Source organism: Coffea arabica, chromosome 4e, assembly GCF_036785885.1.
Source record: "Coffea arabica cultivar ET-39 chromosome 4e, Coffea Arabica ET-39 HiFi, whole genome shotgun sequence".
In the NCBI taxonomy this organism is placed as follows: domain Eukaryota; kingdom Viridiplantae; phylum Streptophyta; class Magnoliopsida; order Gentianales; family Rubiaceae; genus Coffea; species Coffea arabica.
In genome coordinates, this window is record NC_092317.1 from 32,256,824 (window position 1) to 32,277,832 (window position 21,009).

The window sequence follows — 21,009 nt, forward strand, 5'->3', positions numbered from 1 at the left end:
TCCAACGTACCATAAAAGAGTAGGACACAAGCACCCAAAACATCATTGGAGGCACCATTTTGAAGCTGTTTAGAGATGAACTAGCATTTTTAGCATGATTTTATTTATTTATTGTGAATTTGTGCAATGACTCTTACGGATTGCTACAAGGATTCGGTGACGGATAAAGTATCAACAAATAATTTTTATTTTAAAAGGAATTAAAAAACTTGAAAAAAATTTGCTGGCCAAAATTTGTAGTAAAAACTTAAAAATTATTCACATGACCATCATATGAGTAATTAGTCATAATTTATTATAGTTACTGGCTAGAAGTATTTTTTAAAATTTTTAAAAATAACTAGTTGTTGGCACATGACTCGATTTTGACAATAGCATTCGATAAAAATCAGTTATTAGAACTAAATATGCATGAAACTAAAATATTTGGAACTATATTTATTTTCATCCAAATTTTAGTAACTAAAAGCCTTCACATTCCAAATATTTGGAGCCAAAATTGTAATTCTCCCAAAGCAGTATTTATCTATCAAATTCGGCTTTGCTTCTGACCTTATATATTGGGTCAAGAATGTAGTGCCAACTTGGTAGCGTTAATAAAAATCCCCTGCTTCAATGATGCGAATAAATTAGCTGAAAAAAAGAAAAATCAAAGTCAATCATCAAAGCTTTGCACGAGCTCAACCCATCAAATTTTGCTTTGTGCTACTGGGTGAGAGATTTGGATTGGATAAAAATCATAAAATAAAGGACGGCACAACAACTTTGATCCGAACGCCAGACTGAAGATGGCTGGACATTTGAAGATGTAAATACCAATGTGAAAATGCATTTGTCATCCAAGTTAACGTTAGTCATCTAAACCAACCTCTAAGGACAAATTGGTAATTTCAGCACTCTTCATGTCAGCAATGACCCCAATACTCTGCCAGGGGAGCTAGGTGAAAATTTTAAAACCTAGAGGGGTCTCAGTGCAAGTGTCAGAAACCTCAGGGGAGGTTTGTGAAATTATCCCTTAAAGAAATGACTACTCAAGAGGTTCCCCAAATACCAGAAGGAAGACCATTGTGTCATGTTTTCGTTTGCTCAAACGGAGAAAAGCAGGTTAGTTGTTCAAATCACTAATATATATTCTCCAAAAACACATAAATTGACATTAGCTTTTCTTCCTATAGGGAATTTTTGCGTCTATTTTTCATTCCCTTGGTCTTCAAAATGGTCAAACTATTACAATCTACCAGGCATACAGCACTGGGAAATCAACCTCAAAGATAGATGTTTTGAACAGGGATAGGACTCCTTCTGCAGAGAAAATCTTATTCATGAAAATAATATGGTTTTCTTCACAAAGGGAAATCTTACCTACAATGTTTTAGCTTTCTCTAAGACACAAACTCATATTTGGATGCCTTGGACTCTTCCATTACCAATGCTCTCAAACAAAGGCAGCTGCTTATTTCCTTAGTCTTTTTGTTATTGATGTACCCTTTTTTTTTGTTTCCATAGTATTTAGTATTGTTGACATGTTATCCTTTGTTAATTTATAAACAGATCATGAAGTCCAGGAATCTGTCCTCCATCTCATTGTCTCGTCTATAAATCCATTACTAAAACATGACTGGATGGCATTCAGTTGCTTCTATCAATTCTATCTATCAAAGTACAAGTACAAGTTGGCATTGTTTTGCGTTTCCTCACTTTATTAACTCTCTTTGTTTTTTTTTTTAATTTGTGTGCACTTCCTGATCACTTTTTTTTGTGCATTTATAGGATCTACCAGAATTTACAGATCTAAGGCTAAATGAAGATAGGATGCCAATTATAACTCTCACAAATAGTCATAAATATTATCACACTGGTATGACTGGCAGATGTTTTGATCAAAACTGGAACTATTTTGTTATTGATCATGATTTACGAATGATCAAATACTATTTTTTATTCTATAGTCGAATACTTCCTTTGCCATACTGGTGTTTGACCGAAAAGAGATAGAAAAATTGTATCCATGGCACTTTGCGTTTTGCATTTGATCAGGCATTTGGTTTACGTGATTTTGTTACAGCAAAATGCACTTCATTTGCTGCATTTCTGTTCTTAATACAACATAAGTTCTGATTAGAAAAATGTTTCCAATGCACTAGAAGTTTAATGTTTAGCAAGTTGTTGCAGTTGTTTATAGATTCAAGCATTGATAATGGATGTTTAGCCACAAAATTGATGTAAAGCTACTGACTGCACTTATCAAGTTTTGAAAGTAAATGTTTGAAGTGTTTCTTTGGTTTTTTTCCTTTTTAACTAATAATTAGCCATTGCAATTTCTTTTGCAAATAGTTTCCATATGCAAAACAAATTATTGAAGAGGTTTATCTCCATAAACTACATGTTTAAGAATTGATCTGTTTCGGACTTTATTAATAATCAATATACTTTTTTGGCAAAAATTATTATTTTTATTATTTTAAGATTGGATAGGGTATTTTACATTCCATTGCGAAGCGGGTTTATGCCTCCTAGTTCGAAGGATATCATACTTTTTGCCACCTGACTCATTAATAGTTCTTTGGTACTTATATGGAGGTGAGTTGTATCTTCTCCTAGTTTCGAGTAACACATTACGGAGCCCCCACGGGGTAGCTCGGACGGTGTGCTCCCCCTCTTTAGGGTATGACCACTTACCTGGCAACCAGGGTTTGAGTTCCGTGGCTTACGTCTTCGGTGTGGAGTGGGGCCTCCTCTCCCGGAGCGCAGGGGATTAGTCGAGCCCCGTAAGAATTGACCCGGACACCCTCTGTGTCGACAAAAAAAAAAAAAAAAGAGTAACACATTACCGCTTGTCCGACTAATAAAACGTTACAGTGCTGGAACAATAGGAATCACAAATAATTGATACCATCTCTTCCTCTGTCACTAAAGAAATCTTTGAAATCCCACTATTACTTAATCTCTCTTCTGCCTTTCTCTCCAACCAAAAGGAATGCACAATAACAAGTCCGTAGTCCACCCTAGGAAAGACAGAACCCTCGTCTCTCTCCCTTGGAAAACGCCTTCAATTTTCAAACATCAACCCAACGACCTCACTGTTTACTCTCTCTCTTCTTCCTTTAAAAGTTTACAAAGCAAAGTGTCTAACTTTCCCTAGGGTTCAACTGATAGCCCTTGTTCCAAGAATCCATTTTTATTCTTTGATTCTTCAATTTCTTGATCAATTTTTTTTCATGGGTTTGATCCGATTTCAGTCTTTCGCAAATCCCATCAGAATTACACTGAAAAAAAGTTACTGATATATTTTTATTTCGGTTTCTGGATCAACAATCCTGTTGATCCATCAATGGAATTGTTATCTGATGAAATCAAATCAATATCCCCAAGTTTTTGAATCCATAAATGAAACCCAGATCGTCATTAATCCGCAGCTCGTCGATTTCAGATAGCGCTGGGGGATTATCGTGCGTGCCATTATCAGCAGCATCATCATCAATGGCGGCGCCGAGGAGTGTGGTGGTTGATGCTGGCAGTGTCGGCGTTGGAGTCGGAGGAGGGAGGGTGAGGGATGAGGAGAAGAGTTTTGGGGATTATACTGCAGCGATGGCGGGGGATTCGCCCACCGGCAAGAAGGGTAAAATAGGGGAAGGGGTGATTTTTCCGTTATCCCGGTGGGAAGTCATGGCAGGGTTGGGTGTATTTCTGTTGTTTTCCGTTGGATTGGGTTGTATTTACCTGACAATGCCAGTTGCCGACTATAGTAAGCTCAAGCTGCCTCGGACCCTTTCTGATCTTCGGATGCTCAAGTAAGTTGCTTGTTTTCTATTACTTTTCTTTTATAAATGTAATTTATTTGGTTGGATTTGTTTTTAATTATCGATTGCTTTATGATATGGGAGGACCCTTGTATATTGAAGTTTTTGTTTAACTGCTATTTTAAGTAGTAGTGCTTGGAGTTAATTGGTTAGGTTTATAGGGGTGTTTTAGCAGTGTAATGTGGATAGCTAAAGTACAATGTGCCTATGGACACAGGAGGAACGGGTGAGACTTGAATGGTATTGCGACTTGAATGGTAGAAGACTTGATAGATGGAAATGGTAATTTTTTGCACTTGCATAGAAGTTCCAAGATCCCAAAGTGTACTATTGGTTTGGCCCTCCAAGATCCTACGGTTTTTAAGAGCACAAGATCCTGCGGTTTCTAAGAGCACAATGTATTGGCGTATTGCTTCAGTTGGAGAAAGCTATGCTAGAACTGAAGTAGGCTTTGGGCCTGATGTGGAGAAGTGTAATATGTGGCATCATATCATCAATTTGAAGATAATAAATGTGAAATGGGTAGGAATGTACTGGTATATGATTTAATCATTTGTCGTGTTTGAATTTGAGACCTAGGTTCTTTCATTATCTTTGAGAATAGGAAATATGGTATGCAACTAGTTAATAGTGGTTTAGAATTCAGGACATATGATTGAAATAAAGACTTTTATGGTCCTAGTGATCTGTACTCCAAACCAAAGAAATGCAAGATAAGAAGGAGAGCTCTTCAGGTAAGGTTTCAATGAATGCATGTGGTAAGAGTAAAATGGACCTTATGGTCGATCCAAGGTCCTGTCCACCTGGACTCAAATCTAGCTGATCTTTAATCTATTTCTTCCAGCCAACTCATGAACAAATGTTGGACCAATTTCACAGCTGGCGCAACTGAATTGGTTGATTGAAGACTGAAGAAATGCCAAGTTGTCAAGGACATGTATGAAGAGGAGGCAGATCCTCTAAATTTACCAGAAATATGGGCATAGTAATTTAAATTATTTACCAAGTTGCCAAGTTAGTAGGTCCTTTATTGTTTATGATTATTCGGGGATGATTATTTGGGGATGGCAGACAGTGATTTATATAGTGGTTGTCAGGTATTCACAGCTTTCTTCTTTGGCTTGTAACACAGTGAAATGAGAAATTGCAGAACATAGTAATCGAGGGCTTGTGTAAAGTATGTAGTGTTGTGTTGTGGCTTTCTTGCGATGTAGTTTGGGTCTTCTACAATTAACTTCCAGGAGTTCATTAGCATTTAAATTGTAACTACTGCACTCTGTCCAAAATGGAAACATATTTCCTTAATATTGCCAAAGGAATGTTATAATTGTCTTATTCATTTTGCCAATTGCGCAGAACTTGTTCTGAGAGTTGAAACAGGTATGTTGTGCTTGTGAAACTCCAAGTTTAGGATCTTTGCACCAATGTTTTAAAAGGCGAAAACATTGGGCGAGGCATTTGGTCCTTGCCCAGATGGGGTGAAAGCCCCAAGGCATGAGGCGTAAGCCCCACAAATTTTGATTATTTAATATTAAAAAATATGAAGAATACAAAAAGAAAAACTATTAGATTACTACAAATATACAAATATAGAGTAAATGAATATTAAAAAATCAAAATGCAGAAATGTTAGTGCTTTAAAATTCTGCACCAATTAAGCAGATAATTTCAAGTGATTTAATTCTTTCTCTTTAAAGTCAACACCAGATTGAAAATTTCCCCACAGCTCAATTACATCAACTGCCTTTACTCGTTCAATTCCTGCCCCAAAAAAAACTTTCATTCAAAAAATAGATTTTCATTCATTCTTTCCCCTGGGTTGTGAAGTAGTGGAAGCTGAGGGATGGTGGTGACGAAGGGGCTGAGTTGCAAATTTGGAGGAGTGAAAGACTTTGGTTGACTTGATGATGGATTGACACTATGTAAGAGGGATTGATGAGTGAATAAAAAGAGGAATTAGGGACTTTGGAGGGGATTAGGGTTTAGGAATTAGGGATTTGCGATTAAACACAGAGGCCTCTCGGTATCTGTCGTGGATTGTAAGGTTTTAAAAGTTGAAAAAAAGAACTGAATTACAGGAATTATGGAACTATATCAAAAGGCATATGCCTTCTTCCTTGAGGCGAAAAAAACTCGCCCAGCACAGTAATACGTTTGCCCCATCAGTTGGGGGCGTGCACGCAACGGTATGTCCACCCCCTTCAACTGCCCGGGGCAGTTGACATGTGCCCTGCCCTGGAGGCATGCCTTATTAACACCTCTCAAAACAATGCTTTGCACTGCTTCTTGGTTTTACTCGTACATTTAATTGAGGAATTCATATTGTGGGTTGGTCTGTTAGACATGCCAAAATGAAGTCTTGTAACACAGACAACATATGATTTTTTATGTTGTAATATTTTTTTGCACCACAGCATGTGGTTTCCCGAGAATAAATTTGCAAATATATCTAGAAGTTCTTTGAAAGAGATTTTTTTTCTCCAACCAATCAAAGTTTTTAAAATTTCTGGAGGTTCTTGAGTAGTTGTTGCTTGTCAAAAAATTGGCCTACCTAGTTGGTTGCGTATTCTTGGGCCATTGATAAAGTTCTGTGGGTTATGCTGTGAATAAAATGACAGACTTGGAAGCAAAGTGGCTTAAATTTTGTAATGGAATAAGCATAATCATGTCAACAAGTTGCTTTTTATCACCAATATCTGGTCTTAGATGTGTGTCTTCCAGATGAAGATGTCAAAGCTGGAATTACATCATATTTGAAGCTACATAGTTGAAATATTTTCTTTTAATGGACCAAAATTCGGGTATTTCATCTTTTTTTTTTTAAAAACAAATTTTGGAGTTAGGATTTTGAGTAATCGGGTGTCCTAGCTTACCCTTTCTTCACTGTTATCATGTGAATATGGTTCTTTCAAGTTGTTTATTTTGTCTACTCCCTCCACTACATCTTAACTTGAATTTTTTATACCATTACCTTGCCATCCATTCCAGACTGAATGTTTGTATAATTGCAATTTAATATTGCTTAAGTTGTGTTTCCTATTCTATTTCAGAGATCATCTTGCGACATATGCTAGTGTTTACCCAGCACAATTCATCCTTGGTTACTGCTCGATATATATCTTCATGCAGACATTCATGATCCCTGGGACAATCTTCATGTCCTTACTTGCTGGAGCACTTTTTGGTGTTATCAGGGGCCTTTTCTTGGTTGTCTTTAATGCCACTGCCGGGGCATCATCCTGCTATTTTCTGTCTAAGCTAGTCGGAAGGCCTATAGTTAATTGGCTTTGGCCTGAGAAATTGAGATTTTTCCAGGCAGAGGTACATACACTGTGACTTAGTTTTTTGTACATGCTTAATTGGTAATTTATGCACCTCATTCATGATAGTCATTTCCCTTGCTCTTTTCAGATAGCAAAACGCAGAGACAAGTTGCTTAATTATATGTTGTTTTTGAGAGTAACTCCAACCCTGCCAAACCTTTTTATCAACCTGGCCTCACCCATTGTTGATATACCATTTCATATCTTTTTTCTGGCTACTGTGGTGGGTCTGATTCCAGCTTCTTACATTACTGTCAGAGTAAGTTCTTTTCTACTGGGTTTTGGTTTCAATTTGCGCTTTTATCTATGGTTTGTTTTTTCTTCATTTTTTTTTCTTTTCTCTTTGGCTATTATATGTAATATGTTTCTTAGGGGCATATTACTGTGACAGAGCAGTATATGTTGTTTCTTAAGATTGTAAAACACAGTATACAAATATATAGAGCATCTGTAGGCCATTGCTCGAAAGTGTGTGTGGACTAAGTTGAAGTGGCATAACTAGATTCTTTTGAAAGGGGTTTTATTACTGGAATGCCTTAAAAATCTTGTTCGGATGACGTTTTGTTGTGCTTCTTGGTAATGTAAGAATTTGTTGTGCCTTCGGAAATCTTTTAACCTGTCATCGCCTTGCAACTGGATTCCATAAGTTAGGCTTAAATTACTTGATCATATACAAAAATGCGTGCAATGGCGATTGTCAATACGATACTGAGTATAGGAATTAGTTCTTTTGTCTTGCCTTCCACTTTCAATGGCTCCATGGAGTGGATAATGTTGCTTTATTCTGCATTCTGCAGTTAATTATGTGATTAGTGGAGTTCAAAAAAATTATGTGATTAGTTATGCTCTATGTCAGAATTATTAAATACAAGTGGAATTGCTGATATCCTCCAGTAGACATACTAGTGACAGTCATGACTGCATGAAGCCTATCCATCAATTGTTGGTTCATGCCTTGAACACATTTGATTTACAGCTGCTTTTGTTGTCATCAGGCTGGCCTTGCACTTGGGGAGTTGAAGTCAGTTAAAGATTTGTATGATTTCAAAACTTTATCTGTTCTTTTCCTCATTGGATCGGTGGCCATAATTCCAACCTTTTTGAAGAGGAAGCGAGTCTATGAATAGAGATTCTTGTTACCACCTACCCGTCTTTTTGAGGGAATGAAACTGGTGACAGGGTATGATCTGACTGGTATACCATTTTAAAAAGTTGGGGAACAGAGGTGCGAGTCCTTGTTAACTGCAATGCACCTGAAGGTTAGAAGTGGGTTCGCTTCACTTGCGATTTGCAGTCAATCACAGCTTTAAGCATCAAAAGAAGTGCTGATTTAGTTGATTTCGCATACTATTGGCTCACCTGTCTTCCTGGGGGTTTATGAGGCCAACAAGCTGAAATATAACCAATTGCTAACTACTTTTGTATTCCAATATCAGCATAGTCATTTGTTAGGCAAAAGTAATGTTGTAATTTCCTTTCCGGGTATTTCCTTCCCTACGTCTTACTTGTTCCTTACTTTGTTACGTGTGTACCATGTTAGGATCCTATTGGATTGGACATAGTTGAAGATAATAGCTCTGTTTGGATCATTCTTTTCCGAAGTGTTTTTAGAAAAAAATTTATCGTAACAACCTTTTTTTTTCTTGAACAAGTATATGTGAGATAATTAGGCAGTGAGATAATGTGTTAAAAATTTAATAAAATCAATGCAAATAAACCAGACATTTCCATAGGTAATTGGCGGTTTTTCTATCATCTTAGGCTAAATTTACACTGCAAATGTGTTTGACTCGTATTAAATAATCATTTCCATACTTTGGTGATTTCATGGGATGATTAATGTTTGCTATAGACGGTTGTTGTGGGGCCATGTTTTGCCTAAGAATTAAGTGATATATATATATAGAGAGAGAGATATATATATGTATGTATATATGGACTGTGAACCTTATAAGGAGAATAAGGAAGGGCTTTAGAGTTGAACCATGAACCTCACCGTCATTTATCCAATGTTCTTAGCAACTAAGTAGACCTTGAATATAACCGGATGTAACTCCATGAAAATGATAAAGAAGGACTCTAAAATTTTAACATTTGTGAATTACTAACTAAATTGAATTGTCAATTTTTCACAAGTATAGAATTAGATATTTCAATACTCATAATTGTGAGTCAGTTGTTATAAAAATAATTTGTGCAAAGTTTTCTCTTTTGCTAGCAAGATCTAATTAGGGGTGTGGGCAAGCCAATCTTGTGACAGCCTCACCTCACTCTAAGGCGAACCAAAGGGTTCGGCGGACTGCCTGCCCAACTCTCGCCGGGACTACGGATCCGGAACAAACGTAAACCCTACCAATGCTCAAAAGAATTTTGAGAAGATAAACATTCAGAATCCAATTGAGCCGAACTAAAAGATACGATAAATCTTTGGTACAACGTTCCCACGAAAAATCAAAACGAAAAGGAAGTGCCGCAGCCACGTCACAATCCGGCCGGATTCTTGGCCGGATTGGAGGCAGTAACTCAGCCCCAAAAATTTTCAAATTCCCCTGCAAATCCGGCCAAAACTGGCCGGATTCCATGAACAATTCCCACCAGAATTTTCTTCTTTTCTGGATCAACTATCGCACTCATCCGAAATCCAACCAAAAACAAGTAAACTTTGTCTAACATGAGAGAATGTACATTCCCAAATACATATACATAAACATGAGGAAACTTTTCAAAATATACATATTATTAAGTTTACAAATCCAAAGGAAACATTGTATTAAGATACATTTAGGGTTTCCAAATTGTCGAGGAGCTATACCAAAAGAACAAAAGAATTTCTAACTAGCTCAACTCATTCCTCAAAACATCGGAGTTCCAAAAGATTGTTCCCTATAAGGAAAACAAGAATAACGGAACGGGGTGAGCTAGAAGATCAATAAGATACCAAAAGTATAAACAGTAGAAATCATGAGAAATCACTTTTAAGGCACATATACACACAAATAAGAGAAATGAACGAACACCACAATTTGAAGGATACAGGGGGCTCTCAGGAGCCAAATCCCCGTTGCAATACTTGATCCAGCCTCGTTGACCATCCGTCAACGTTTAATGAAACACACATGTCCGTAGACCCCTTTTACGCCAAAATTCCGTTCACCAAACATACCCCTTATCGGGCCCGAACGCCATACAAGAACAGGAATGGTAATACTCGAGTATACCGGAAACCTAGAATCTCCAATACCCAAAGATTTCCCAAAAACAAACACCCATGGATTGTCAATTTTCCTCAACCAAGCCCTTGCTGGCTTGATTCAATTGACTCCCTATGAGATTGAGCTCAGATTTAACAGGAAGGTCGTTGGATACACTTCCAAACGACATCATATCAGGCACAAGTAACAGATTCAAGCATATACAGGAAACAAATCACACAGGCTAGAGAACGAGTGTGATAAAGTACACACTCGTCTCGTACAAAATAAACAGTCAGTAAAGACATTAAAATAGCAATTTGCAAGTACAGATAACCAGTTTAGCAATAATTCAGGGGAGTGGTACACTCACCGGTTCACGTAAAGATACTTCAAAAGTTGTCAACCAACGTATGACTTTAGTCACCAAGAAATCCTAGAATAACCAAGGGAAACAATTATGGTTCCCACAGCCACAAATCCAGCAAATAAGATGCATAATTGAGGCTCGACTGCAAGTCGTATACCTCTCTAAATAATTACTAATGCAAGAGTGCAAAACATGATTTTGGGAACGAAAAGGTAACATGAAGATCTAGGGCTCGAACAACCCCAAAAGCCCTTCTTATATATCCCAAACCAAACCAAACTCGAAGAAATCCAATATTCCCAAAATTTGGACAGCATATCCCCTACATTTCCTTACTTTTCCATCCTACAATCATACCAATGTCATCTCAATTCAACCACAATTGAACACACAAATCACAAGCTATTAAACACACTTAGTTAGGGCGACAATACCCTTCCACTTGAGCCAATTAATAGCTTCAATACTAATCACAAGAAAGCCCCAATTTTGAAACCCTAAAACTGAAATTTTCCACCACAAACCACAATGAACATAAAGAGCTTCATTTTACCCCACATAAAGCTATCATACCATGACTAGTCAATAATTATCATGTAAGAACAGAAAAATTATCAATAAATCTGAAATTTGCCAAGCTCTACCTTAAATCATGAAATCTCCCACAAAATAGCATATTTAACCACTAGTAACCTCTAATTTACCATTATTAGTAACAAAGAGAAGATTTATTGACAAAGTACCTTAACACCTCAAGAAAGGTAGTAGCTTGGAGCTTGTCCTTCCAAAATCACTCCACTCAATCCTTTAATCCACCTTAGTAAACAACTTTTATGAAGGGTTTTGTAAAAATTCTGGTTGGAATTCAAGATTGGACAAGAAATGGAAGAACAAATGAAGTTTCTCTCTTGGTTTCTTTCCCTCAAGGTGGCCGGCCAAGGAAGCTTAAAATGGGATAAAAATTGGGTCAAAATTGATGTTTAGGAAAGTGAAATACTCTTAGTCAAAGTCCACTCACTAATCGGGTCGCGACCCGTGGCGCCTCTAAGCTTTAATCTTATCTTCTTCTCTCCAATACTAATTAATCTAACTAACCTCCCATTATCTTCTAGCCCCCTTGAAGAATTATATCACTTAATACAAAACTCCAACTATTGATCCAAATTTATCGCACTTACCGCATAGCGGGTCCTGTGAGAACCCTGAAAAATATATATATATAAATATCATCTTGTATTTCGTTTGCATTTATTTTAGTTGCTTACCTTGAGATTTGAAATATTTCATATAATGATTAAGTGGCTAGTTAAATGCCTAATTGAATTCTTATCAAAATTTAGAAATTAAAAGTATCCTGATTTAATTAAGAATAACGGTGTAAGGGGAATGGAGTATCTATAAGTCATAATTAATATTTCTTGAGTTAGAATAATTTACCGCCTTAAAATAAAATGCTAAAATACTTAGTTTTCTTTATGTTAAAAATTAATGCTACCTGAGTAGATTAATTATGTAAAATTTCGTGAATTCCAATAATTAATCCTAATTAGCGAATAACGTTAAATACTAATAAGAATTTTCACGTTAAGACCAAAACCAATAAATTTTATGTGCAAAATAAAATTATTGTGCTAAACTATTGAAATTCTAGTTTTGTTTCATTAAATTCATACTTCAATGGTAAACCATTTCATTGATCTAACAATTAATCTCCCTGAACTCTAGTATTGTAATTAATGGTTTTGAAATAAAGTGTAAAGATAATTTTTATGTAATAAATAATATAATTGTGCCCAATATTGAATTATTCAGTTTTGTTATACTAAAAGTAATAATTCTTGAGCTATATTAAGTTTACTCTTTAAATAAATTCCTTAATTTACAATAGCTAACTTTATTACGAATAAGATTAAGAGTATACAGAAACCTTAGTATTAAGATGCAATCGATAAATTTTGGACAAGAACGATAAAAGTATCCTAGATATACTTAGGACGTAAGACTTACGATAATTAAGGTCTTGTAGGACTAGTGTATAATTCGACGTTTAAATCACACTTGGGGATAATTTTTGGACTTTAGTTAGGGCCAAGGACTTAAGGGGATATTAGGAGGAGATGTGAAAAGACCAAAATGCCCTCCATACAATCCCAAAATAGCCATGCAATCCCAAAATCAAACCTGCCGGACAACATCTTCACAACCTCTTCATTCGGCCAATGAAAAGCTTCCCCAATCAAACACTCAACCAATTCTACCCACAAACACCTCTCAAAACCACGGCACCCTCCTCATTTCCTTTCCACTTCACATCTCAAGCCACAACTGCAATTCACTCTGCCTTGCTAGTGTCGACAAACCGAGAGAGCGTGAGAGAGGCCGAGCTGCATTCTGCAGCCGAGAGGAAGAAAAGAAACCGCAGGATTGAATGTTTTTGGTTCTGTCCGTCAGTCGGAGTGAAACCAGGGAGAGCAAGTGGAAGTCGGAGGAGCTGCTGATCATCACCATTTTCGTTCACTTCAGACCACCATTTCCAGCTGCAAATCGAACCAGGACCAACCAGTGTTCGTGAGAGCCGAGAGGGAGCAGAAATTTTCCAGAATTTTTGCGTGAAAGCTTAGCTTGCTGTGAGGTAAATTTCTGGATCGTTTAAGGACTGATCAGAGGTAGTTTGAGCTATCTAGAGGCATGCATGTACTATGGTACAATCGGATGAATGAGATTAAGCCATTAGAAAATTTCTGTTTTGAATGTTGATGTTTCTGCTGAGAAGTTGAGCCGATAATGCAGTTTTATTTTCATTTTTCTGGGACATCTGAACACCTAAGTGACTTTAGCTGGACGAAAACTTGAAGTCTAATACCATGCATGTTGATTTGTGCATTCGGATGATGTGGTATAGTATACAAAAATTCTGTTTTGGGGCTAAACATTCTGCCGAGTAGCTATTTTAGAAATGTAGCATTATTTCTGATTTCCTGCGACAATTTGAGTTTGATTTAGTGTTTAACTAATTAATTACAATAAGGATAAGTCAGCTAGGGACATGCATGTTGATGTTAGGCACTCGAATGGGAATTTTAAGAACAGAATTTCTGTTGTGCGCAAGAAATTTAGACTTGCCGTGAGCTTAAACCAGAAACGCAGCTGTAATTTTGGTTAATTGATACACCAGAGCTTGCGAATATGATTAACTCACTAATAAGAAGGTAATTAAGTCTTGCATGAGGCTAAGTAGCTCGGCTAACCAAGGAAATAAAATGAGAACAGAAAATCTATGCATGCAACTTCATCCATGACTAATTGAACAGAATTTCTGGTTTTCTTGGATGATTAGGGCTGTGTTTGAATCCGATTTTGAACTAGAAATATTGATTAGCAAGTTAAATATTTGCATGTTAATTTTAAGCACCTAATACCATGAATTAACCGAGGGAAAAGTTGGATTTAGGACCAATCTAATTGCTGGAAATCTATTGAGTTGGCCGAGAGTTTGTCTTAGTAATGTAGCTTCATTTGATTCAATTTCGTTGTTTTGAGTTTGCAACCATGAATAACTAGTTAATAACATGATAATTGAGCTTTGCATGTGGTTAATTGGTGGGTTTAGATCAGAAAAATAAAACGAAACTGAATCTGCTACATGCATGTTTCATCCGAGACTTGTTGGATGTTTCTGGAAATTTTTAGATGATTTTGTGTTGATGATTGAAGTTGTTTTCTGAACTAGATATGTTAATCAGTTAGTTAAGTAGTTGCATGTTAAATTTGAGACCATAATACTCTGTTTTAGCCAAGGAAAAAGTTGTGATAAGGACATACAATTGCTGGAAAAATGATATCCTAACTGATGACAGATTTATGAGGACTTCTTGGTGGAATAACTTGCTGGAATTATTTACCATTTGACTCATTCCATGTTGGACAAAACGCATGTTAAGTGTTTAGTGTTTAAAGCAAGATAAGGATGGAAATCTTGTTGAAAATTATGAAGTATCTTTGCTGGAAATCTGTACGTGGTTGCTAGCCGTACTAGCTCAAGCTTTTAATGAGTTTATTTTTCTGGATTCGTGTATTATTTGCTTTAGCTTAAGTTGAGCAGGGTATAAGCTATATGTTTAGTGCATCTAGCAAGTAAAAGATGGAGATCTAATAGACATCTTGAATTGACATTTGCTAGAATTTTTCTTGACTATCGAAGCAAGAAAGGAAAATATGAACTTCTAGAATTATTTGAATGCAAGCTAGCCGTGACTTATCTTCTATATTTGAGTTAAAATTTCTGTTGTTTGTGGCAAAGGATGTTTGTTTGATACCAAGAGCTAATGATTGATGAAGCTCTTGGCCACTTAAGTAATTTTTGCAAGGGTTAAATTCTTGGTGGAATTGTTTAAGTGGTTTGGCCAAAATGCATTTGGAAGGTCCACGATTTGTGATTTGGAATTGTTTTAATACTTTGGACTTCCTTTGGTTGATTTTGATTAGAATTGAATCTGTTGAGACCTAGGGCTAATGATTGATGAAGCCCTAGAGAAATTGATATTTGGTTTGTGATTTTTGTTTATCTTGGTGACTTGGGAATCCATTGTGCAAATGAGCTGAATTTGTGAAGACCGTTTTGATTATTCTTGATCTTGAATATTTTCAAAATCAAATTTTGTGGAAATATTCTGCCTTAATATCAAGTGATAGAATTGAGTTTAGTATATTATTAAAACTTAGTTATTTGGACTTTTAAAACCTTGCAGACTAGTTAATTCCTTTATTTTGCTTAAGCTAGTTTATTATCTTTAGGGAGTAATCGTATTTAACCTTCTAAATTTTAAGCTTTCCTAAAACTATCCTTGACTAGACGTTTTAAAGGAAATTCGTTAAAAACATTAGATTTGAATAATTTCAAATAAAAGACAAAGAAAACTTGTTTGAATTAATTTGGTTCTAGTTTGCCCTCTAGAAGGGAAATACCTTTAAAGAAACCATACGAGATATTTTATTTCTTTACTAGCCTTAATTCCAAGGGAATGATTGATTTGTTTCGAGAAATTAAATTAGTTTTATACAGGATAACCTTTTATATACAAAACAAGAACTTGTTTAGTAAAACTTATAGTTTTAAAACTTGGATTTCTAGGGTGTAGCGAGGACGTGGACTTCGATTCCCAGCTTGACTTTTGAGATTCACTTTTGGTGAGTGTCCCTGCCTGTTTTATGACTATTTGGTTAAAGTGCTTTATCGACTCGTTATGTGATAATTGCCAAAAATGATTGCTGATCCATCGAAGTGAGCAGTGTGTACCTTATCACACTAGCCTTTCGAGTGGTGACTTGCTTGAAGTGTTTTTCGTGAATATCTTGCTTGCGTTTGCTAAGTGATAAATTACTAGGCAGGGGAATGTACCACACCATAAGGGTGGGAGGGTTTCTTATCTTGTTATAACAATCAAGTGCTGGACGTAAAGTCGTTGGGTGAATCCCTCGATCAGTCTATAACAATTAAGTGCTAGACGTAAAGTCGTTGGGTGAATCCCTCGATCAGTCTATATGCTAGACGTAAAGTCGTTGGGTGAATCCCTCGATCAGTCTATAACAATTAAGTGCTGGACGTAAAGTCGTTGGGTGAATCCCTCGATCAGTCTATAACAATCAAGTGCTGGACGTAAAGTCGGTGGGTGAATCCCTCGATCAGTCTATAACAATCAAGTGCTAGACGTAATGTCGTTGGGTGAATCCCTCGACCAGTCTATAAATATAAGTGTTGGATGTAATGTCGTTGGGTGAATCCCTCGACCAGTCTAAGGTATACTTGAGTATTATTGCTTCCCTATTTATTTACTTCAGTCGAATCAATACGTGTTAATTGTTTCGAGTGATTGCATGATTTTGGGGCACCACTGAGCTTTAGCTCACCCCACGTTTATTTGTTTTCCTTGACAGGTCTTGAGGTTTGAGAAATCTGAGCTGCTTATATCTTCTTAAGAATGTATCTACTTCGTTTTGTGACTTGTAATGTATTTGAATTTAAACGATATAGTTTTGTTTTGGGATTGAAGCTGGAGATGTGTAAACCCTGATTATAATATTTGGCTTGTATGTGTATATATACTCGGGCTGTATGAAATTTCATGTTTTGGAAACTGTAAGACCTTACTTCTTGAATGTAACGCATGAGGTGTTTGGGAGCCGTCGATTGGCTAACTTCGGTTGCTGTCATCTTTGAAGTTAATGTGTTTTAGTATTCAAGCCGCTTAAAAGTTGGCATGATCGGATGGCGGATTGTGTTTTGGTTTAAGTTATACGTGGATATTTGGTCGGTTTGCTTGCGTGAGTCCTGGCGAGAGCTAGGCAGGTTACCCGCCAACCCTCTGGTTCGCCTTAGGGGGAAGTGGGGTCGTCACAGGTCCCACGTCCCTAATGCACTTCAAATTGAACGTACACTAACGTATACCAGAAAAATGATTTAAAAACTGTACTTACTTATAAAATATGTAGAAAATGTAATATTTTAAAGGAAAGTAATAAAAATGTAGGCAAAGAAATAAAATAATGCCTGTAAAATGTGAAAATTTTCAGGTTCTCACACTCTCTCCCCCTTAAGAAATTTCGTTCTCGAAATTTTCTTACCACCAGGATCTATAAAATCTACGTAAACAACGGATCGTACCTTTTTCGTCCTCAAACGAGTCAAGGACCTGATATGACTCTAGGGAATACACCCGAGCCGACACCTTCGGTCTAGTCCCTTTCCCCTTCGACTGGTTAGAGTTGGTCTTGGTTGATTGTCGGTTCCCGCTCCCTTCTCAAGATAGGCCTGAGCAATTAGCGATTTGATGATCTGCACTCCCGCAACGTAGAAATTTTCTTCCTTTCTTCCAGCAAACATCCTCCGTCTGATTCAACTTTCCACAGTACCCGCAGGGACCATGGGAAGCAGAGTCCGAGCCTTTCTGTGAAGCACCACCCGACATTCTCGGAAATTTTACTCCTCCAATTCCCTTTCCAAACTTGGGAGGTGTGCTCGTATCCTCTTGTCCTACGCTACTTTCAAGAATAGCTCTTTTCCTCGCCTGAAAGGTTCTAACTTGTAACCTTGCGCTTTCAACTCGTTGAGCTTTTTTCACCGCGTCACTGAAGGCACTCAGTTGGGCTACAGCCAGATCCTTCTGAATCTCAACATTTAAGCCCTGGACAAAACGCTTTATCCTCCTTTGCTCAATCACAATTAGCTCGGGAGCGAACTTAGACAACCTAGTGAACTGGCTCTCATAATCGGCAACAGTCTGAGCTCCCTGGCGAACTCTAATGAATTCATCTTCTTTCTTTTATTGAATTAGAGGCGGGAAGTACTTTGCGTTGAACTCTCTCATAAAATTCACCCAAGTCCTCGGTGTTTTTTCTCTCTCCCATTTCAGTCTTATTGCATTCCACCAAGAACGGGCTGCTCCCTCCAGTTGGAAGACAGCAAATGTCACTTGTCTTTCCTCAGTATAGTGCAACGCCGCAAAAATATCAATCATCTTCTCTAGCCACCGCTCGGCTACATCAGGGTCTGGTCCTCCAAGGAATTTCAGTGGGGAGAACTTCTGAAATCGTTCGAGGGCCCTATCTTCCCCCTCTATATGGTTACCAGGGTTTCCAGATTGAGGAATAGGGTTTTGGCCCTGATGCTCTACTACGTGAGCTAAAAGATCAGTCATGCGCTGGATAGCTGCAGCTACCTGAACGTTAGGATCCACTCCAGGTTCAGGATTGGGTTCAGGCATTGGTTCCCGATTTCCCCCTTCATTCGAGGGTTGCCTACGTCCACGGCCCCGGCCTCGTCCACTACGAGTTCCTTCCATTGGATTAACTAATCTAGGCTCGAGGCGCGAATAAAATATACAAACTAGCGATGTCAGTTAGTCAGATATACATATAGTACGTCCGCATCAATTCAAAAGCAAATATACATATAAAACGACTATATCAAACAAATCACACAGTAACAGTCAGTCAGATACAAGCAAAGGAAATCCTATGGAAATAAGGGGTCATTCATAGAACACACTACGAACTAGACCAAGAGTACAAAAGCAACTAACGAAAAGCTTCCCCCCCTAGGGTTCCATCCATAATCTACAAGAATAGCACAATTTATATCTTAGGCAGGGTTAATTATCCTTAGTGATCCCTAACACATCATATAAAGTTCCATAGAATCAGATTTCTAATTCGTCCAAGTCATTTCTAACCTAGGCTTTCATCCCGTTTCGTATTCGGGTACAAGAATCCAAAATAAGATAATTCACCACTCGAGCTGGCCAGTCCCAAGAGTAAATCATCTACATTTGTAATTCCTACCTGACATACGTAACTATAGTCTTCAAGTACCACCGTGATTCATAGCTTATGCTCAAAAGAGTACTTAGTCCCTTACACTCATTCACATGAGCGAGACCACAACACCACTTGGCCCCAAGTTCACTCCGCGCAGAGACCACGCGAAGCAACTCTGATACCACCTGTGATAGCCCCACCTCACCCTAAGGTGAACCAAAGGGTTCGGCGGACCGCCTGCCCAACTCTCGCCGGGACTACGGATCCGGAACAAACGTAAACCCTACCAAATGCTCAAAAGAACTTCGAGAAAATAAACATTCAGAACCCAATTGAGCCGAAATAAAAGATACAATAAATCTTTGGTACAACATTCCCACGAAAAATCAAAACGAAAAGGAAGTGCCGCTGCCATGTCACAATTCGGCCAGATTCTTGGCCGGATTGGAGGCAGTAACTCAGCCCCAAAAATTTTCAAATTCCCCTGCAAATCCGGCCAGATATCCGGTCAAAACTAGCTGGATTCTCGGCCGGATTCCATGAACAGTTCCCGCCAGAATTTTCTTCTTTTCTCGATCAACTTTCGCACTCGTCCGAAACCCAACCAAATACAAGTAATCTTTGTCTAACATGAGAGAATGTACATTCCCAAATACATATGCTACATAAACATAAGGAAACTCTTTAAAATATACATATTATTAAGTTTACAAATCCAAAGGAAACATTGTATTAAGATACATTTAGGGTTTCCAAATTGTCGAAGAACTATACCAAAAGAACAAAAGAATTTCTAACTAGCTCAACTCATTCTTCAAAACATCGGAGTTCCAAAAGATTATTCCCTATAAGGAAAACAAGAATAACGGAACGGGGTGAGTTAGAAGCTCAATGAGGTACCAAAAGTATAAACAGTAGAAATCATGAGAAATCACTTTTAAGGCACATATACACATCAAATAAGAGAAATGAACGAACACCACAATTTGAAGGATACAGAGGGCTCTCAAGAGCCAAATCCCCGTTGCAATATTTGATCCAACCTCGTTGACCCTCCGTCAACGATTAATGAAACACACATGTCCGTAGACCCCTCTTACGCCAAAATCTGGTTCACCAAACATGCCTCTTATCGGCCCTGAACGCCATACAAGAACAGGAATGTTAATATTCAAGTATACCGGAAATCTAGAGTCTCCAATACCCAAAGATTTCTTAAAAGCAGACACCCATGGATTGTCAATTTTCCTCAACCAAGCCCTTGCTGGCTTGATTCAATTGACTCCCTATGAGATTGAGCTCAGATTTAACAGGAAGGTCGTTGGATACACTTCGAAACGACATCATATCAGGCACAAGTAATAAATTCAAGTATATACAGGAAACAAGTCACACAGGCCAGAGAACGAGTGTGATAAAGTACACACTCGTCTCGTACAAAATAAACAGTCAGTAAAGACATTCAAATAGCAATTTGCAAGTACAGATAACCAATTTAGTAATAATTCAGGGGAGTGGTACACTCACCGGTTCACGTAAAGATACTTCAAAAGTTGTCAACCAACGTATGACTTTAGTCACCAAGAAATCCTAGAATAACCAAGGGAAACAATTATGGTTCCCACAGCTACAAATCCAGCAAATAAGATGCATAATTGATGCTTGACTACAAGTCGTATACCTCTCCAAATGATTACTAATGCAACGGTGCAAAACATGATGTTGGGAACGAAAAGGTAACATGAAGACCTAGGGCTCAAACAACCCCAAAAGCCCTTCTTATATATCCCAAACCAAACCAAACTCGAAGAAATCCAATATTCCCAAAATTTGGACAGCATATCCCCTACATTTCCTTACTTTTCCATCCTACAATCACACCAATGTCATCTCAATTCAACCACAATTGAACACACAAATCACAAGCTATTAAACACACTTAGTTAGGGCCACAATACCTTTTCACTTGAGCCAATTAATAGCTCCAATACTAATCACAAGAAAACCTCAAT

At 37.5% G+C, this 21,009-nt stretch overlaps 1 protein-coding gene and 1 long non-coding RNA gene across 3 annotated transcripts; both read left to right on the forward strand.

Annotated features, from left to right (window-relative positions):
• Positions 1-2,893: 2,893 nt before the first annotated feature.
• Positions 2,894-8,712, forward strand: LOC113740558 (uncharacterized membrane protein At4g09580-like). 2 transcript variants are annotated; one of them, XM_027268104.2, is made up of 4 exons: positions 2,894-3,791; positions 6,851-7,121; positions 7,212-7,382; positions 8,119-8,712. In XM_027268104.2, exons 1-4 carry the CDS (start codon positions 3,388-3,390, stop codon positions 8,248-8,250), a joined length of 978 nt encoding a protein of 325 aa, XP_027123905.1. In that variant the 5' UTR covers positions 2,894-3,387; the 3' UTR covers positions 8,251-8,712. The 2 variants fall into 2 exon arrangements, with proteins under 2 accessions (XP_027123905.1, XP_071903940.1); XM_072047839.1 differs by lacking the exon at positions 7,212-7,382.
• A 4,243-nt stretch (positions 8,713-12,955) lies between these two features.
• Positions 12,956-16,879, forward strand: LOC140005766 (uncharacterized). The gene is made up of 3 exons (XR_011813334.1): positions 12,956-13,316; positions 15,816-15,871; positions 16,619-16,879. It is a non-coding gene; the product is annotated as an uncharacterized lncRNA (long non-coding RNA).
• Positions 16,880-21,009: the final 4,130 nt, after the last annotated feature.

What these genes read in the sequence shown, in the direction of transcription:
- LOC113740558 (XM_027268104.2), top strand. Translation starts at nt 3,388, where the DNA reads ATGAAACCCAGATCGTCATTAATCCGCAGCTCGTCGATTTCAGATAGC. An exon ending in TGAGATTTTTCCAGGCAGAG is followed by an intron (nt 7,122 to 7,211) that starts GTACATACACTG and finishes TGCTCTTTTCAG; the next exon opens with ATAGCAAAACGCAGAGACAA. An exon ending in CTTCTTACATTACTGTCAGA is followed by an intron (nt 7,383 to 8,118) that starts GTAAGTTCTTTT and finishes TGTTGTCATCAG; the next exon opens with GCTGGCCTTGCACTTGGGGA.